The sequence below is a fragment of the Numenius arquata genome, chromosome 8, assembly GCF_964106895.1.
Source record: "Numenius arquata chromosome 8, bNumArq3.hap1.1, whole genome shotgun sequence".
NCBI classification, from domain to species: domain Eukaryota; kingdom Metazoa; phylum Chordata; class Aves; order Charadriiformes; family Scolopacidae; genus Numenius; species Numenius arquata.
In genome coordinates this window covers 18,873,237-18,894,101 of record NC_133583.1, presented here as the reverse complement: position 1 = coordinate 18,894,101, position 20,865 = coordinate 18,873,237, and the positions used below count along the sequence as shown (strand labels likewise).

General features: G+C 39.9%; 1 protein-coding gene across 1 annotated transcript in view; it reads right to left on the bottom strand.

Annotated features, from left to right (window-relative positions):
* The window catches only part of DOCK3 (dedicator of cytokinesis 3), a 195,197-nt gene that overhangs the window by 159,533 nt on the left and 14,799 nt on the right, over positions 1-20,865 (bottom strand). Inside the window, exon 5 of the mRNA XM_074151695.1 lies at positions 20,011-20,107. Coding sequence (XP_074007796.1) covers positions 20,011-20,107 — 97 coding nt within the window. The remainder of the gene's footprint in view (positions 1-20,010; positions 20,108-20,865) is intronic.

Sequence of the window (20,865 nt, the reverse complement as noted above, 5' to 3'; positions counted from 1 at the left end):
TGTGATTATCTAGTCTGACTTCCTGCAGGGCACATGCCATAGAAACTCGCTCACAGATTGCTGCAACACACTTCCTCCAAGATAATGTGGCAACAGATCATTTAAAATACAATCCTGTCTTGTTTTAAAGGCATCAGTAATAGAGAATCAACTACTTTCCACAATTAATTTATTGTTAATTACACGAATTATTAAAAAGGGGCTTCATTTTTATTTTGAACTTGTGTGGCTTCGGTTTGTAAATACTGGACTTTGTCAGTTCTGTCAAAAAAGATTTAACTACCTGAGACGTATTTTTGACAGATTACCTCAATTAGCAACCATCTACCTGAGACCTTTCTCTGTGTCCCCACTTATAAATCATAAATAGGTTCCCTCCTCACTGAACTTCTGCAGTTTGTCCGAATAAATGTACAAAGTAATTCCTTCACTGTATTTGTCAGGCTTCTGCTGGAATATCATTCTCACTTTTATATATATCTACTTCTCTAGGTATATATTTTTATCTATTACACACTGAGAAGGTGTGGATAAACAGGTAACTCTTTAAAGCAATAATGAGAATATCCAGAAGACATGAACATTCTGAAGATTGGGTTTGGCTGTTCAGTTTAGAAATGACAAGAATTAGGAAAACAATTTAAATCAAAAACTTGGAGGAAAGAGGAACAGACTAATCTCTTTCCCTTGTCCATGGCAAGTAGAATAACAACGAATAAGGAAGATTCAGCATAGGCTTCAGGAAGCTCTGTAACAGTATGGGCCAAAGAGTGCTGGACTTTTTGGGAGGCTGCAAAATACCCACTGGTATTTTTTTTTTTTTTTTTTTTTTACAACATTCAAGACAAGCACATGTTGAAAGTACCATAGTTAGGAATTAACTTGCATGAAAGGAGTTAGACGGATTGGGCAACCTTGAGATCCATTCTAGGTCCTCCCCTCCGATTCCCCCTCCTATCCCTGCTTGCTTTGCAAGAGTCAAGTATTGCAGATCTGCTCAGAATCTTTCCAGCTTTTCCAAATCTATTTTGAAGAGGACACTGCAAAATCAGTAGCAATTGCTCAACAATCACCTCATTTAGTCTATACAGTGAGATTTTCAATTATTTTCCTTCTCTCCCCCCCAAGATGGCCCCCTGCCTATAAAGGCAAGACTTCTTATCCTCTTAGCTATCAAAATCAAGGAGGAGGCTGATGTTCAATTGTTTAGCCACAATAATGTTTCATCGTGTTAAGTGTCATTGCACCTCAGGACACAAACACCATCTGTAGGTCCTTTCTATATTTGGATGTATTAGAATAGATGCCGTTTAAATGAGCCAAGTATCTGACAGAAACCGTACCATTTCTGAACTAATCATTATTTAACTTTCTACTGCATCATCAGCAAATTTTATGAGACTGCCCCAATTTTTTCTGATTCCTATTATGAGAATAGTGAATAACAAAGAGATGAGAACAGATCCCTGCAGGTCCTATTACAAGCAGCAGCACTGAATAACAATTCTCCATTTTCAACTGCTTTGTTATCAATTCATCTGTTTTTAAACCCTTTAGTAAATGCCATGTTTAATTCTGCACTGTTAATTTCTTTAATCGTAGTGTCAGGGGAAGGTTAGTTAATGCCTGCAGAAGTACTGCAGTTATTGTTAACTTTTATCAATGCAACTTGTAATCAGATTTAGGGACACGCATGGCTTCTATCTCTGATATGGTTGACGATTTCTGAATAGCAGCACTAGGAAACAGGGAAACTCAACTATGAAGGTTTAAGATCTGAGGTCAGAAAAGATAATTGGCCTGGGACAGCCAGGGCACATCTCCTGGACATGTGCTATAAGCCATGTTGGTGAGATATGGACTGGATTGAAAGTTGGGTGGAAAGTTGGCTGGATTGCCAGGCTCAGAGGGTGGTCATCAACAACACACAGATCAACTTATGGCTGGTTCTCAGTGGCATCCCTCAGTGTACCAACATCTTTATTAATGACTTGGATACTGGAATAGAGTGCAGTCTCAGGCACTTTAGAGATAATACCAGCTTGGGGAAGCAGTTACCACACTGGAGGCTGCTATTCCGAGGAGTTTCCTCAACAGGCTGAAAAAACAGACCAACAAGAACCTCACAAAGTTCTTTCAAGGCAAATACAGAGTCCTCCTCGTGTGGGACAGAATAACCTTATGCACCAAGGGCAGGCAGCAGCTTTACAGAAGAGCACCTGGTGATCCTGGAGAAGCTGAACAGGAGCAAGCAATGCTGTCCTTGCAGCAAAGAGCAGCCATGTACTAGGCTGCATCAGCAAGAGGGCAGCCGGCAGGTCAGGGGAGTCAATCCTTCTCCTCTATTCAGCAGCCATGAGACACCTGGAGTACTTACTTACCATGTACAACTGCCAGATGGGAATATTTAGAAAAGGTGGATCCAGATTCTTCTCAGAGGTGCAGAAGAACAGGAATAAAGGCAACAGACACTGGAAATTCCAACTGATAAAAGGACAAGATTTTTCCCTTGTGGCTGGTCAAAATTTAGAACAGATTTTTACCCAGGAGGCTGTGGGATATTCACAACTATTGAAAACTCAACTGGACAAGATGCTCAACAACCTGCTCTAATAGGTTCTGCTTTGAGGAGGAGATTGTACTGGAGATGCCCAGAAGTCCCTTCCAATCTGCCAGTTTCTATGATTCTGTGCTTGTAAAACTTAAGACACAGCAGTAAACCCCCCGTGAGCCATGGGAATATCCTTTGCCTGGTTCTGTCTGATTTTTAAGCCAAAACTCTATAATGGAGATAACAAGCACAGCAATAATCAAGTTCCACAACAGAAAAGTTTGGAATAACCAATACAATAACCTCTGCCATTAACTATTACCAAAAGTATAAAAACTCTTTTTACTGGTAACCACTCACTCGCTACATTAAAGTGCAACATGGTGGCCACACAGCCAGTTTAATCCACCAGAAATACATGTTGCTAAAAACAAAACAAGTACTCTTAAAACCGCTCATTGGCTGAACCTATTGTCTCCTTTCCACGCACCATGACTGGCACTTGTACTGTCAGCTCCATCAAGAATCTAATCTGCCAGAAAAACAGCAACAGAATTAAAGATCGTTAGTATTCAGCCAGATAATTCCCTAATTCCCACTTGCACAGCCACACAGCCATTAGTGTATGCGTAAGTGCAATAAGCAGTGTACATGATGAAGCCAGGCTTCTCAAAACTCATGTCTGTCTGAATTACCTTCTGCTTCACAACATAGATGAAATTGCACTGCAGTCCTTCCTATGGCAGGAGCAATAAAATTATATTTCTTCCCTCTACACAGCCACTTATTTCCAAGAAAAATAATTTTTTGGTTGGACTGAGTAAGAACTGATAAAAAGATTCAACATAATAGGACAGGGGGGTAGAAGAAAGAAGGAAAGGAAAAGGGACTGTCTAGAGTATTCAAATGGACACCCAGCAGAAGGCCCCGGCCAGGCCAAATTGAGGAACTCTAGTGAAAGATGATTCATCAAGTATAGCTTTCTGATTTCTCTTATAAAATAGAAGAAATTTCCATGAGAAATACCGTGTTTTTCACTGCACAATAATGTTCTAAAAAAAGAAGCAACTGAGATAGTACCACTACTTGCATCAGAAAGTCACACAACATATAAACCTTTCAGCTCATTGTCCACATGTAAGAAAACTCTGGCTTTCTTTGGTGATGCCTGTGAACATCACCATGAGTTTCCCAGTTCTACCTACAAAAAAATCCTGAAAGACAGTGGTGAAATGAAGAAGAGATTTATTTTAGGTTGTGTCACGTAGGATGTTGTTGTTGTTTTTTTTTTAAACAAGGAGATATGCCTAATGTCTGTCTTTCCTCTTTCTGCAACTGTTTTAATATTACCATTCTGTGTTTTATCTATCACAGCAATGCCTTTGGCTTCAATAGAAATACCAAATCACAATTATGCTATTTCTGGAATACTATGCTGGTAATGGAATAACTATTACATAGAACACAAGCATGTGTATAGATGTATTTCTAATGTAGATTTACATGATGGCAGCTAACAGTATTACAAGAGTGAGAGCTGACATGCCTGCAATTATTGTCAGATCCGAGACAGCAAACTCAGCAGCTACTTCAGAGTATGACACCAAAATCCAACAACAAGGCCCACTGGCTCATTAAAATCATCCTCCCGATTCTAAACTTGTCAGTGATGCTGCTGGTTCCCCTAAAACAAACTGCCATTCTGTTTACATTCTGTGACACAAGGGCTAGACAAAAATTGACAGAAAACTTATCTTCAGTTTGTATCTTCTTAGCACTGGATTGGTTGCAGTATTTTCTTCTTTTGAAAGGCAACTGGATGTCCCCATTTCACTGTCTTTAGTGCCTCTTCAAGTAATAACTAAAACATCTCTGTATATCACTTTTTGTCAGCTAAATGAATCATCCAGAGAAGATTTTAATTGCAGGAAAAATGAAGTCAACAATTATTCTACTTCTTCCCTTTCATAACAGTTAGAGTAACAATTAAATAACAACAAAAAGTGATTTAGGAAAGCAGGAAGTACCCGGTAAAATTCAGGAAATAGAAGAAAACATACTAAGGTTTCATAAGAATAAAGACTGGTACATGCATCACTGGGACCGACTGGGAAGTAACTGACAAGGAACCAGGGAAAGGGAGATGAAGAGTTAATGAGAAATTCAGATTGGGATCCCAAAAAAGAATGAGATGAAAGGGGACAAATGATGGGAGAAAGGGGGTAGCTGAGCTCCCCATGTAAAAGTACAAATAAAGTTTCCCATTGTTTAAGGTGGGTTGGTTGGTTGGTTGTTTTAACATCTGAGGTCCATGGAATAAAAACTGGGTAAAAAACTGGCTGGAGGGCCGGGCCCAGAGAGTGGTGGTGAATAGAATGAAGCCCAGTTGGCAACCGGTCACGAGTGGTGTCCCACAGGGCTCGGTACTGGGGCCGGTTCTCTTCAACATCTTTATCAATGATCTGGACGAGGGGATCGAGTGCACCCTCAGTAAGTTTGCAGACGACACCAAGTTGGGTGGCAGTGTTGATCTGCTGGAGGGTAGAGAGGCTTTGCAGAGGGACCTAGACAGGCTGGCTGGATGGGCTGAGACCAACGGGATGAGGTTCAATAAGGCCAAGTGCCAGGTCCTGCACTTGGGTCACAACAACCCCAGGCAGCGCTACAGGCTTGGGGAAGAATGGCTGGAGAGCTGCCTGGCAGAAAAGGACCTGGGGGTGTTGGTCGACTGTCGGCTGAACATGAGCCAGCAGTGTGCCCAGGTGGTCAAAAAGGCCAACAGCATCCTGGCCTGTATCAAGAACAGTGTAGTGAGTAGGACCCGAGAGGTGATCGTCCCCCTGTACTCGGCACTGGTGAGACCCCACCTCGAGTACTGTGTCCAGTTTTGGGCCCCCTACCACAGGAAAGACATTGAGGTGCTGGAGCAGGTCCAGAGAAGGGCAACGAAGCTGGTGAGGGGTCTGGAGCACAAGTCTTACGAGGAGAGGCTGAGGGAGCTGGGGTTGTTCAGTCTGGGGAAGAGGAGACTGAGGGGAGACCTTATCGCTCTCTACAACTACCTGAAAGGAGGCTGTAGAGAGGCAGGGGTCGGTCTCTTCTCCCAAGTTACAGATGATAGGACAAGAGGCAATGGCCTCAAGTTACGCCAGGGGAAGTTCAGGTTAGATATTAGGAAATATTTCTTTACTGAAAGGGTTGTCAGGCATTGGAATGGGCTGCCCAGGGAGGTGGTTGAGGCACCATCCCTGGAGGTATTCAAGAGAGGAGTTGACATGGTGCTTGAGAATATGGATTAGTGTTGGGTGGTGTGGTGGTGTGTGTGGTTTGTTTGTGGGTGTTGTGTGTTTTTTGTTTTTTTGTGGTGGTTTTTTTTTTGTGTTTTTTTTTTTTTTTTTTTCAATTGGTTGGACTAGATGATCTTAAAAGGTCCCTTCCAACCTAGGTGATTCTGTGATTCTGTGATTCTGTGAATAACTGACACGAGTTCTGTGGAACTTAGGGCTGGTCTTCAGAGCAGAGTGTTGTGCCAATTCAGAACTGATCTGCCACACTGCACAGGTCTTTTTGACTGGGCGGGAGAAAGATGAGAGGGTCTGATGTCTTCTAAAAAAGTATACAATGTTTAAGTAATATGCGCTTCCCAATTCAAAGTGATATAGGGTTATTTTTTTAATTATATTTTTGAAATGTTAAAAATATGCAACATTTATCTAAGGATCCAGCACACGGACCAATATCTTCCAAGATCAAAAGTTTCTGTCACCATATATATTTAAATGAAATGAAGATAATAGTAATATCTATATACAATACCCTTAAAGTTACCTGGTTGTTACCAAAAAAAACCAACCCAACACAGTGGTTAGGATCTTATTTTCTTCATCTCTCTCTTCCATTTTACCAAATATTCCATAATTAATGTTTTTATTTACAGTAATTTCATTAACTCTATCAACAAATTCATGAAAACCTACCATACATGTTTCTTTACAGCTTCCTTTCATTAGTAAACAGACAGAAAGAAAGGTTAAAAAGAAACCTCTGCTGCTGTTCTTTCCCAGTTTTCCCAGAAAACAAGTTAACTTTGTTTCAGTAATATGAGCCACTATTCTATACTACATTTTAGAAATTCATTAAATCCTCTCTGAGCAGGTTTCCAAGCATGTCCATCTAATAAGAAAATAACAAGTTCATTTGATAGTATCCATAAAACCACTTACAACCACTAGGTACTCACTAGGCAGAAATCTCATCCACAGAGAAACTGCAGAAGTTTCTCTCAGTGTGGAAGGTATCTGGCCCTGTGCACTTCAAATTAAACTTGAGCTATTCAGGTCAGAACAGAAATTCTGAGACCAAAAATGTTACTACCTTACTCCTTAAAAATGGTAACTCAGCGCTGCTTCAGTACACACTCTGCAAGATGGCTAAGACTGCCAGGTCACACAAAGAACAAAAAGACTTTATTAACCCCAAATTCTGAGGCTACCAGGAAAAGTGACGGAAGAAGATACAGATGGGTTCCCAAAATAAAATGACTGCCTTCAACACTTTACTGGCCTACCCTGACTTAAAAGAAAATATTAAATGCTGTCAGTTATAGAACATAGAATCATAGAATGGTTAGAGCTGGAAGGGACCTTAAAGATCATCGAGTTCCAACCCCCCTGCCATGGGCAGGGACACCTCCACTAGAGCAGGTTGCTCAAAGCCCCATCCAGCCTGGCCTTAAACACTTCCAGGGATGGGGCATCCACAACCTCCCTGGCCAACCTGTTCCAGTGCTTCACCACCCTCACAGTAAAGAGTTTCCTCCTAAGATCTAATCTAAATCTCCCCCCTTCCAATTTAAAACCGTTACCCCTTGTCCTGTCACTACACTTCCTGACAAAGAGTCCCTCTCCAGCTCTCCTGTAGGCTCCCTTCAGATATTGGAAGGCTGCTCTGAGGTCTCCCCGGAGCCTTCTCTTCTCCAGGCTGAACAACCCCAGCTCTCTCAGCCTGTCTTCACAGGGGAGGTGCTCCATCCCTCTGATCATCTTTGTGGCCCTCCGCTGGACCCGTTCCAACAAGCCCATGTCCTTCCAATATGTGGAAAAGCTAGGAGCACTACTGGTACTTTAACTGGTGTATTAGAAAACACTGATAATACATGCACCTGTGCACAATACACTGAGCTTAGTTCATAAAAGAAATTTTTAAGTACTATTCTTAAAATAATACAGTAATATTCTCAAAAATAATACAGTATTTTAAGTACTATTCTCAAAATAATACAGTAATATAATAATTATAAACCTGCATCTTTGATACACATCAATGTAACAGTTCTATCAAAAGGTATTAACTACTGGATTAAACAAAAAGCTCAACACTCCCCCCCCGCCCCGATCAATGAGCTGCTGAGTGACAGCTCAGGGACATGCAGCTCCTCAGTCCCCTCACTCGCTGCCGCCACAACTGCCCGATGCCAGCAAGGACAGGCTGGGAACAGGTCTCCAGGCAGAAGGGGATGGGAAGGAGACAAACTACCTCTTTCAGCAGCAGCGCCAGCTCACATCAGCGTGAAACGTCCAGAGAGGTATTAAATAGCAGAGCCCCTTTCCTTCTGAAAGGATGCAATCCCAGCTTCGTTTCTGAATGCATGCCTGCTCTCACGTAGACGACAGAGGAAGCATTCATGAATTCCCTGTCACCTCTACGGACATATCTGAAAGAATAAACTGAAATCTGCTCCATCAACTGCAATTTAACTTAGATCAAACAGCTAATGCTCCAATGGCAAAGAACATCAAAGACACCACTATTTCCCCTACTGTGTAAAAGTCTTCGAATTTGGACTACTGTCATTTTACTGAAAAAAACCCCCCGAACTTCAGATAATGGAGTTGGGACTCAGGATATTCCAAATTTATGAAAAGTCCTTTAAGCTCAGGGACATTCCAAAATTCACACACAGCTCAGCAAAACACAGTGAAAAGGAAGAATTAATATAGTTATATTAGCCCTAGAAAGCCACGTGACAAGTCACACATGCATGCAATCTTACCTGCTGAGGGTAAGACTTTGAGCAAAAGAATGGACTTTAAATGCCATTTTTAAAAAGCAATGAAATCTCTTTGGACTCTCCCCCTCATCCATAGAATAGGGGTTCCTAAATTTCCTGTTCCTTATGCAACAGCCCCAGAAGCCACTCTTGGCCACACAGGCAAGATGCAGTATTTGGGCGAGTAGTGTTCCTCTACCTTCAGCGTCTGCTGTGCCCTTCAGAACGATCAGCAACAACACGCTTGATGGGAAGCCACTGATACAAAGAGGTGTGTGTGTATCAGTGGCTATTATCAGAAAATAATATAATCCTACACCTGATTTATGTTTGCCATTACTTCAGCAACAGTTTTTTTCTGTAACAGGTATTGGATCTCATCTAAACACATTGGATCTTGAGCTATTAGTGGCAGTGAGTTACCGGCACTAAAAAGAAATGGGTATTTGTTTTATAAGCCGTCAGGGTGCCCTAAATTCATTTATCTTTTGGAGTTAACTTTTCGTATCATCTGATAGATTTATTTTTTCCTCAAAGGCAGTATGTTACTTTTAGGGGTAAATGTACAATCATAAAGTATCTTCACTACCTGAAGAAGCTCTTACTACACAGTACAGCGATAGCAGTGAAAGCAGGTAGACATCGAAGTCAAACTTAGCAATTGGTTATTTTTTTTTATATTTATTTAATCAACATTTATGACCAAACCCAAAGCTATATTTATGGACAATCACGTAGCACAAGGCTCAGCGCCTAAATTAAAAATGAAACAAAACCACCATGAAATTCACAGGAAGATGAATAGAGAAAAATGTGAGAAGCTAAGTTACGGTTCTCTCGCAGAAACCTCTCCCAATTTATTTATTTTTGTTTCTTTGTATTCCTTCTATTTTAAGCAAACTTTATGTGTAAAACTTAGTATAACTTCTATTAAACAGTAAAACTTTAGAAAAGAGAAGAATTTCTCAAAGGAGAACATATTTCTCCAAAGGTCATGAATCACTATTAGCTCAAAACTAAGATGCAACCAATATAAAGAATTATGTGAGTAGTTTCCAAAGATAAAAATTTATATTTATTTTCCCTTTTTTCATTCCAACATTCATGAAAAACATGTGTTATGAGAAAATTACTCAAAGAGAAAGTCAAGCACTCAAGAAAATGAGGATAAACACTAACTGCAATTAGCCCTGGTTCCTGTACACATGCTTTACAATAGTTTTTAACTGCATGACCACAAGCAGAACCTCTCTTTATTTTGACCAATTAATGAACAGCCATTCATATTTTCGTTATCATTTGTGGGTCAATGTATAGTTCTTAGGGCTTAGTTTACCAAAAATTATTCAAACCTTACCATGACGGCAGATGTTCCCCATTCCTAATGATTTCTATGTAACATTCAGCATCCAAGTGCTTCAAGCCTACAGTATTTTTACGAAAATACATGCAAGACTAGAGATAATATTATCTTGGTTTTACAGAGAGATTTAAGTATAAAAGTGTCCACTAATTTTGTGTGATGATAATTTTTGTAATATCACCTATAATATCGACATGGAACACGGAAGGTCGTAACCCTCTCTAAGGGAGCACTGCATTTTCTTCATTTCAAGAGTGGCTCTCCCTCTTCTGGAAGTCTCTGTCACACTCACCGTTCACTGGAGAAAAGGTGCAACACAGGAGGGAAAGGGGTTTACAGCCTCATTACCATACACTATATGGTAAGTGACCACAAAATTAAAGGTCGTCTTACAACTCTTAGAGAGAGAGTAGACTAAACTGAGAACACCGGCATTTCCCTGGTTCTTGAATGCTTGCCTGTGCAACCCTACTTACACCTTTAGAATAGTTTCTATTTACTAAGTATCTCTACAGTATATCCACAATCATGTGGCAGGAAGTTGAAATAAGAAATGGCTCTTTAATAATATTGTTAAATATTTCAATTTCACCTTAATACCTTACGTAAAATTAAGTATCTATCCATTTGCCAGACTTACCTCCGAGTTTTCAAATTAAGATGCGTTTTTATTCCTGTTTGTTTAGAAGGATGCAATAACCAACCGTTACCTCCTGCCCAGCCAAATGCAACAACGCAGAGGGTAATCAGATTTGGCAGGCCAAGGGCTGGCCGTTCACTGCTCAGCTCCAGCACGCTCTGTCGCTCCAGCCACAAGGGTTTCAGCGCGCCTCTGCATACGCTAATGCTCATAACCCTGATATTCTACCCCTCCCACCCATGAAACTTTGTTACCCACTCCCCTTAGAAAACATGTATTGTGTTATATATTTAGATATTTAAATCACAATAATTATTAATAATTACAATTACTGTATGTTAATTACCTTTTCCTCTCTATGTGTTAAGGATAGAAACAACAGAAAGTAACGTAAATGAGGGTAAGACTGAAGGACACTTCTTGATACCACATGGACAACAGTGCTATACAGGCTGCCAAAAGGACAGATGTTCTTTGCTCCTCTATTAAAAAAAATATCCGTCTTCTATAAAACAAAATCCAACAAACTGCCTTTTCAGTTCCAATAAATACCCACTAGGGATGATCAGTTTTTTTTCTTTCTAGCTCTACACATGAACACAAGCTCGCTCACTCCAAAAAAGCCAGATTGTCAGTTCCCCTTCTTTTCCCTCTCCTCTCATTTTCTGTTCTTTATAAACAAAACAAAACCAAACCAAATTGCCATGTTTCCTCAAAATACATCTTTGGAAGACTAAAAGCAAACCACACTACTATTTGCCTCTATTCCAAATGCAATTCTGTCACAGCTGGAACAACCCAGGTGATTCTCTCCAGTTACAGATGAAGAAACTCTCAAACTCCTGTTTGGATTTTTGGATTAAAACCTTCTTTCCCTGGTCTTATGTAATTAAGTGTTCAGTATGTCAACAGTAGAGCAGAAACAGTTAGACAGCATCTGCAGGTCCGCCACTGGTTTCCCCTCGGTAAATTCTATTCTGGGTCTTTGCTGGTTGTCTATTCACAGCTGGTCTTAAACTAGCACTCAAAATCAAATTCCCATGTTTTAATATCGTGTTTGTACTTTACACGTATACTGTAACAATGCTTTCGGCACGCAGCAGACTGGATATTGTTCTAAAGGGAAGGAGTTCTTTGTTAACTACAAACTAGCTAACACTTCAAAAATTCAAAATTAGTCTCACATCCTCCCCCTCCCTTCCAAATCCCCCCTCCCCAATTTGCTATAAATTTCAACATCAGGAAGGCAGTTACACTCTTTTATTTTGGTAAATAGGGTATTATAACCTCCCATATCAATAACTAAATAACATTCTCCTACAAAGCAAGAAAGTATAAGAACACCCTGCACATAGTTTGTCACAGTAGGACTTGCCAAGGACACCAGAAGGTGACTTACATTTAATTCTGTCTTTATTTTTAAAATCTATTAAAATCCACCCATCTCCATGGTAACTCTAAACATATATTCCTCCCATACAGCCTGATTAATACTTTGTAGTTTTTGTTTAATAGTCAAAATTTTGTTCATTTGTTTGAAAGTATATAGAAACTTAGTTGATCCTAATAATCTTAAATGGTATCATAAATCTGTATGTGGATGTAAATGGCAGATGTTATCGCTGGGCCACTCTCTATCATCCTTGAAAGGTCATGGAGAACAGGAGAGGTGCCTGAAGACTGGAGGAAGGCCAACATCACTCCAGTCTTCAAAAAGGGCAAGAAGGAGGACCCTGGGAACTACAGACCAGTTAGTCTCACCTCCGTCCCTGGGAAGGTAATGGAGAGACTCATTCTGGATGTCATCTCCAAACAAGTTGAAGAGCAGGGGGTTATTGGAAGTGGGCAACATGGGTTTACCAAGGGTAAATCATGTTTGACCAATCTGATAGCTTTCTATGATGCTATAACTGGTTGGTTGGATGAGGGGAGGGCAGCAGATGTCATCTGCCTTGACTTCAGCAAGGCTTTTGACACTGTCTCCCATAACATCCTCATTGGGAAACTAAGGAAGTGTGGGCTGGATGAGGGGACAGTGAGGTGGATTGAGAACTGGCTGTGTGACACGACCCAAAGGGTAATGATTAATGGAACAGGTTCAAGCTGGAGGCCTGTAACCAGTGGCGTCCCCCAGGGGTCAATACTTGGTCCAGTCCTGTTCAACATATTCATCAGCAACCTGGACGAGGGGACAGAGTGCACCCTTAGCAAGTTTGCTGATGACACCAAACTGGGAGGGGTGGCTGACACCCCAGAGGGCCGTGCTGCCATCCAGAGAGACCTAGACAGGCTGGAGAGCTGGGCAAGGAAGAATCTCATGAAGTTCAACAGGGAGAAGTGTAAGGTGCTACACCTGGGGAAGAAGAATGTTAGGCACCAATACAGGTTAGGCGTGGACCTGCTGGAGACAAGTTCTGAAGAGAAAGATCTGGGGGTCCTGGTAGACAGCAAAATGACAACGAGCAAGCAGTTATATCAAACTCTTTTTATGTAAACACATGAGGTTTTTTTTTTCCTTTCGCTCTTCTCCCTGCCATGGGGGTGGGGGGAAGGGCGGGGGGCATGTGAGTGAGCGGGTGCATGGTCCTAGTTGCTGGTTGGGGTTAAACCACAACACTCTTCTAAAAACTTGTGCCTACTTGTAATTCCTTAAAGTTCACAGGCTTCCACAAACGACCTAGAGAGACTGACTGCATTAAATCTCTTAAAAATAGGGAAAGGAAAAATAGTAATTATGAGAATCCTTTATAATCTTAAAACATGAAGCACTTAAGCTGAACTTCAGCAAGCTGGTGCTAACAGAGAGATGTACTGAAATGGATTGCATTTTATGGCAGTGAACTAATAAATATTAAGTGTAGATTCTACAGGAGGACTATCCCACCAAAGAAGAAATGTAGAGGTCATGACATCCACTAAAGACCTCCAAGAAACCATAGGTAATAAATTTATATAAATGCAAGTCTCAATTTAACACAGCATGAGAAGGACTTCTACTCAACTTTCCACAGACAGCATCTATAAAAGCAGCCTAAAAGTCTACAATTTTAGGTGCAAAACCTTCTAACTGCCTAGTGGTATGCCTAATGGCATGCCTTAGTGGACATAAATCACACTGTGACACTTCTATATTGTGGTCTTTATTCTGGTCCTCACAATTCAAGACAGACACAGAGAGACTGGAGTGAGTCCAAATGAGAACCACGAAGATAAACAAAGGGATGGAGAACCTGTCCTATGAGGAAAGACGGAAGGAGTCTGGTCTTTTCTCTCTGGAGAAGGCAGCTCAGGGGGACCTCATCACCGTATTCTAGTACTTAAAGGGCAGCTACAGTGGATGGAAGCTCCCTCTTTGCAAGAAGCCACATGGAGAAGACCAGGGCAAATGGGTGTAAGTTGTATTGGGAGAGGTTTCATCTCAAAATGAGAAAGAAGTTCTTTTACAGTAAGAACAACCTCCCCATAGATGTGGTAAAGTCCCCATCGCTGGATGTTTTCAAGATGTGACTGAACAGGGTGCTAGATAATCTCATCTATGCTCCCCTTCCCACGAAAGGTTGGACCAGGTAATATTTCGAGGTCCCTTCCAACCTGGGCTATTCTATGATTTATCTCCACCTTCCCCTTCCATGACTGAACATACCAAGTTATACAAATATCCACCTTACCCATACAACACTGAATTCTTCATCATTCTGCATTCTCCAAATCATTCTGCACATACCCTTCACAACCCAATCAAGAAAAATGTTCCAAGTTATTTATTTTCTAGTAATCAAACGACAAATCTGCTAAAAGCCTCTGATTAGGTTGCTAAGTAATCAGGTCCCAGCATAGTGGTCCCTTTGAGGAACTGAAGAACTAGATGCTACTTAGTTTCCCTTATATTCTGTGTAGTAGTTAACATGACTACCAGCTCCCTCAAACTCGTATCTGAGCTCCTGGCCACTCCATGAAGATCCAAGCCTTCACTCCAAAGATATAAAAATACCCATAATACTGTCGAACATTAGAACATAGGACTAGGGATAACAACATGATAATTTTGAGCATCTGTGTTAGTGTCAACTGGGGCCAGACAAGCTCTTAAGATTCTTTTTAGATGTCTCTTTCACAATGCCTGAACAATCACCCTAAAGGAATTTCCTATTTGCAGTTAACCTTGAAAATTACTCAGAAAAATTAAAGAGGACCACATATATGTGCAATACCATCTCTATACATCTGTCTCAGTACAAATACCTCATCTTTCCAGAAGTTTGCTTGCACATAACTATATGTGTGTATGAAATATGCCCTGCCTTGACTTGAAGGCATTCTGACATGAAGCAAAAGGCATCTCTGAATAAAAATAAATAAAAATGTCTCATAAAATGCTCCACTACACAAGTAAACTACACTAGTGATTCAGTGAATAGTTTTGGTTTGGTTGGCTGGTTTGTTTTTAAGATGAGTTTTGAACTAATGCTTCAGTTTTAGGGACACCCTAAAACACCCAAATCAGACACCTTCAGTTGCACCAAGTCCTTTTACCCACTCCCTTTCCTTGATAGGATCCTCAGAAAATTTAAAAGGAGCCAAGAGGAAACTTGTTTCAGACTCAGCTGGCAAAAATTCCATCTATTCCCAACACCATTACATCTTACTCCTAAAACTAAACGAGAAGTCACTCCACTCCCCTTCCCCGCTCTTCCTCCCCTCTCCCCCCCCCGGCTCTCCTTCTGCATAAAAGTAGCAAATTACCTTTATTGATCTGACCAAATTCTAAATTGGGCAATTATGTTTGGTCTCTCTACAGTCATCTGCTATTTCAACAGAAATAGTCCTCACATCACATCTTAAAAACTCTGAGGAATTTTTTTTACTGTTAAAATAGCTACTATGCTCCAACTGTGGGTTACAGTGATCTCTTCAGCTGACTTAACAACTCACAGGAGTCTTGTTTGACCTAATTAACTAAAGCTCATGGAGAACTTGCAGATCCTTTATTTAGAAGTGGTATAAAAATAACTAACTTTCTTATCCTGTGTGTGTTGATAAGATTTGTCTACCTTCTTGGTATTATTTTGCTGTCTCAAGGAAAGCCATACACTATTCTGGGCAACTACATGAGAGCCACACCATACGTTTCACCGAAACAAATGCAATTTTGCATCTTATTCCATCTCTGTGCCCACAGAAGCCTCCCCAGGGTTTGTTCCTGCTTTTCTGCTCTCTTTGCCCCTTTGGAGTAGTCACAAGAAAAAGTTCAGCTTCCCATTTTCTTTCTTCTTCCACTCCATATTAAGTACAGTATCGGGGAAGGGAACTGCTGGTATCTTTTGTTTATAAGCCTTTGTAATACTGTAATATTGTAATACAATATATTGTAATACACTCACACATACACACCTCCATCTGGTCAGCTACGGTTATCAGAAACTCTACCCACATTACCAGCAACTCAGTATTACAGAGCTTACCCAGAACAGATTTTAAACACACTGTTCCTGTGAACTCCCTCCCAAAGATTTTGTACAATGGTGGTGAAAGCAGGGAAATCCAAACCAAGTAGGTTAAATAGAACAGTGACCTTTTTTGACAGAAAGTAATTACTAAATCTTACTGTTTCTGTGCTCATCTTAGAAGCCTGGGTGGATACAGGCAGGTCAGAAAGGAAAGAAATGCTTTTTTTGTTTTCCAGTGTCATGACACTGTATCTGCCTGCACACAGACTACATATTCAAATAGGGGAAAAACATATTCTTTCCATGGAATCATAGATTAGTTTAGGTTGGGAGGGACTTTTAAAGGCCATCTACTCCAAGTTCCCTGCAATATGCAGGGACGTCTTCAACTAGATCAGGTCACTCAGAGCCCCGTCCAACCTGACCTTGACTGTTTCCAGGGATGAGGCATCGACCGCCTCTCTGGACAACCTGGGCCAGCGTGTCACCACCCTCAGTGTAAAAAATGTTTTCTTTATATCTAGACTGAACCTTCTCTCTTTTAGTTTAAAACCATTACCCCTTGTCCTATCACAACAGGCCCTACTAAAAAGTCTGTCCCCAGAATCGTAAAAGTCAGATCATCTTTAGCCTTTTAAAAATAATAAACATTACTCAGAAACAAAAAAAAGGTGATTTTTAGATAGGTATAGAATTCACTAGGTTATCTTTACTGCGACAAAACCCACACAATATAAATAAATTCTGATACCTTCCATAGCAGCATTATTTATTTTCCTTTCTAATTTGAGAAACCTCCTGCATTTTGAAAAAATCTTATTGTTTGTTAGCATTTAAAGAGTTTAATATCAGAATCCAACTACCCAGAGCATAACATGATACTACGGTAAAGCAAAGAACACACCACACATCTTGCCGTTTCAAATTCATGTTAGGCACAGCTCTTCCTTTAAGAACTCATTGCACACAAATGCTTTTTCCTCCACAGTCTCAGCTTCTAGTTCTACTGAGACAATCACTTTGCTTTCACCTTGATAGCAAAAATTGCAAGAATATCACAGCCCTGTGCAGTACGGTGAACTCAGGCTAACCTTTCCAGTATATATTTCACAGATCTACAAACTAAAATTACTGTACAACTCTTCTAACTCAAACCAACTCAAGCTTCCCCACGCACAGTTTCTCCCTGGTAATAGCATGGTCTCTCTGTAGTCAGACAGAACCAGGAAAGATTGCCAATATTTCACACAAAATAATTTTCTACAACTCTCTCTCTCAAAATTGTGCTTAACTTTGCCCTTCCATTTCTCACTGTTGTTCTCCTCCCTACAATATTTTTTCAGCTGAGCTATTTTATCTTAGAACGACATAGCATCCCTCTTCAGGTAGCATTTTAATCGCTCTAGGCTTTCTGGGTATTAAATCCCAGTTCCTATTGTTTATCTGAAAGGCAAATACAAACCTTACAATGTATCTCGACAATATTACTACAGCAATTTCTTGGACTTTTTAATTGAAATAAACTTGGTGTTTCATGCCCTGATCCAAGTAAGAAGCTTGCCAAAAAGCACAAGATGAACATTTCGGCCTATTCGGAGATATTAGGTGAGGCTGTACATTTTGTTTGGCAGATGCCTGACAGTGCAATACTACTAAATAACGAAGTGCCTACTGTTACCATTTACAGATACTGACCTACTGCAACATCTGCAGTGACAACAAGAACTTGAACTTCCACTACAGTAAGAAACTTTTCTATAAAGCTGACTAGGTACAGTGGCATGATAAATAACATTAATTAGCTTTCTTAGATGATTTGTATTACAGTTTGGGAATAATAAAAAATTTCTGCTGGTGCTGATACAACAACAAGCAAATATTTCCATTTAGTCTCTTATTATACAATACAACTTTACAGAGTAGCTCCCAGCCTAAATACCAATTATAAAATCCTAATCCCAGCTCCACCACATCCATTTGTGCACCTCCATACACTTCCTCAGGCTTCAGATTTACGGTTTTTAAGTGGCACAAATTTCTGTTACCCACCTAAAAATGGCGTAGATTGTTCTTTCATGTCAGAAGAGCCAAGTATTACATCAACAGTATTGAACGTAGAGGAAACACTCACGGTGGTCAAACACTGACAGCTTTGTCCAGGGAAGTTGTGGAGTCTCCCTTTACAGGACACTCAAAACCTGACTGGATGCAGTCCTGGACAACGTACTACAGCTGACCTTACTTCAGAAGGCAGTTGAACAAGATGATCTCAAGAGGTCCCTTCTAACCTAAAAATTTCTCTGATTATTTCTACATTATAAAATATTTAGGTTTGGTTTGGGTTCTTTTGTTTTGTTCTGTAGTGGGGGCTTGGGGATTTTGTTGTTGTTTTATTTGTGCTTTTTAATAATTTCTGGAGAAACCCACCACAAAACAATTTATTCTCTACTCTGAAGCTCTGCCAATTTCTTCCAATCATGAAACAGATGCCTCTTTCCAAAGTTCTATGAAAACAGTAAATTCTTTCCTCTGTTATTTAAGAATACAATAATGTTGTGTGCAATGTTATAATAAGCATAATGAGCTAGAATAGAAAGCAGTCCCAGAAAGAAAACAACTAAGTGAAAGTTTATAGCTAGAGCTTTCTCTCTCCCTCCCCTCAAGGAACTAGTTTTAACAATAAAAAAGAAATAGATTAGTAGAAAGGAAGCGTAACTCATTTGTAGGTAAAATGGTTCCCATTTCTCCAATTCAATACCATTGTCAGTATTACTGTGCCTTCTTCATCTGACACTGGGGAGAGAGAAAATCTTACAGGAAGAAAACAGAAAAGATTGCTTTATTCCCATACACCAGAGAGGTAAGTATTTGAAATGGTAGGAGGAGGAGTATGAGGTGTAAGAGTGGTATAAAAAAAAAGAGTGTATATACCATGTGTCATGTCCCCTCTTCCCTCCCCCAATTAGATTGGATGCCAGTTTCCATGAAAATTTCTTCAGAGGCATATGATATGATCACCATAGAAGAAGTGGGAGCAACAAAAGTAAAACTAATTTCATAATAGACTTGATTGCTTTTTGAAGGTAGTAGGGAACATGGCTGATTATGATAGAGATACACTACACATTTAATTGGATCTTTTCCGGTTTTATTTCCTAGATATCAAACTACTGTCACATCAGGTTGAAATAAGGAAACAAAGCTGCTGCAGCCCTATGTAGAGGTATTTCTCTAAAGTAAGGAAAGAAAGGAAATTCATGCTTATACCACCTACAGTTCTTTATCCTAATCCTACACTTATGGCTTGTAATTACTAAGCTAAAAACCTAAAAGGGGAGGGGGGGGAACCAACAGGAAACAAATACTTTCAAATGTGCAAGTTTTTTTACTTGCTGTTCCATAGGATTTGGCCATTAAAAAATAAGAGAAGAACAAAGATGAAAGCAGAGGTAGGTGACATTATGTGGCAGCAACTGAAAATGATTTAAAATAAATGAGTATAAAACTCAATACGCTTATCTTGAGTTTATTTTTAATAGATGAAGGAAAAATCGTGTAAGACGACCTCTGAGTTCTTCCTCTTTCAAACTCTAGATTCTAGAACAAATACTCAGACTGCGCTGAATAATTCTTTGAAGTCTTTATGTGACTTTACAGAAGTCTTCCATTGTGTTACTAAACACATATACTATGTCTTATATATATGAGCGCTTTAAAATTGGGGTTTTTTTAAACAATGAAGCTTTCAGACTTGAAGGCAGCATTTTAACACTGCTGAAATTTCTAATGTAGCCCACGTGAACCTCACACGATCAGCGATTCGGCAGTTAGCGAACCCCCCACTAGCCAAAACAAGTCTAACCATTGATTATGATTTCTTCCTCATGAACTGAAATGCAGGCAACATATCTCCCAAGATATTTGAGAAATAAAGTACAATGAGAAGAGTACTGTTCTTACCACATACAGCTGTTTCCAGAGTACAGCCCATTCCTGCAGTGTGGCTGTGACTTCAGTCACAACAGAATCTTCAAGTGGAACAACTGTTTCATATTGCCTATACAAGAAGAGGGGAAAAAATTAGGAAAGGTACCCTGGAAAATGTAGAAAAAGAAAGAAATGGCAGCATGGTAATTTCCACAGTGCTAGAACTTGAATTTGTTTTAATTTGTTCAACATAAGCAAAAATATCTGAAGAGCAACATTTCATCCATTGTAACACTGAAGCAACTCCTGAGTCCTATCAACTGTTCTTCCAGTACATTACAAGAATCAGCTTATGTAAAGCATTTTCTAGTTACCTGTTCAAAATACATAATTTCATTCTAATCAAGGTCAATGAAAACACTTTTCATGATTACAGCATGCTAAATTAACTTGCATGCAAAGTAGTGTCCTTCACAGTTTGTGTCCCTTCTCTCTAAGCTAGTCCAACCCTTTTTCCCCACCAATTACTATGTTAGCCAATATAATTAACCACCCGAAAGATCTACCATCTATTAACCTTTCCCATCCAGAAGACGTTTTCAATATTGGATATGAAACCCAAATGAGCTATCCTCTAATCAAAAGAATAGGACTTGTGGCTGAGACCCTCCATACCCATTAAAGGGGAAGCACAGCTCTCTCTTCTTTTATCACACTGAAATGCAGGAATGTGATAACTAATGTATGTACTGTAATTACTGTAATACCACTATATTTACTGAGCCGTTAGCGCCTCGACTTGCCTTTTACGTTGAATGCTATTACTGAAACAAATGTCAGGCATTATAAAAATAAGGTCTTATAAAAATAAGCTTCTGCTCTTTCAGG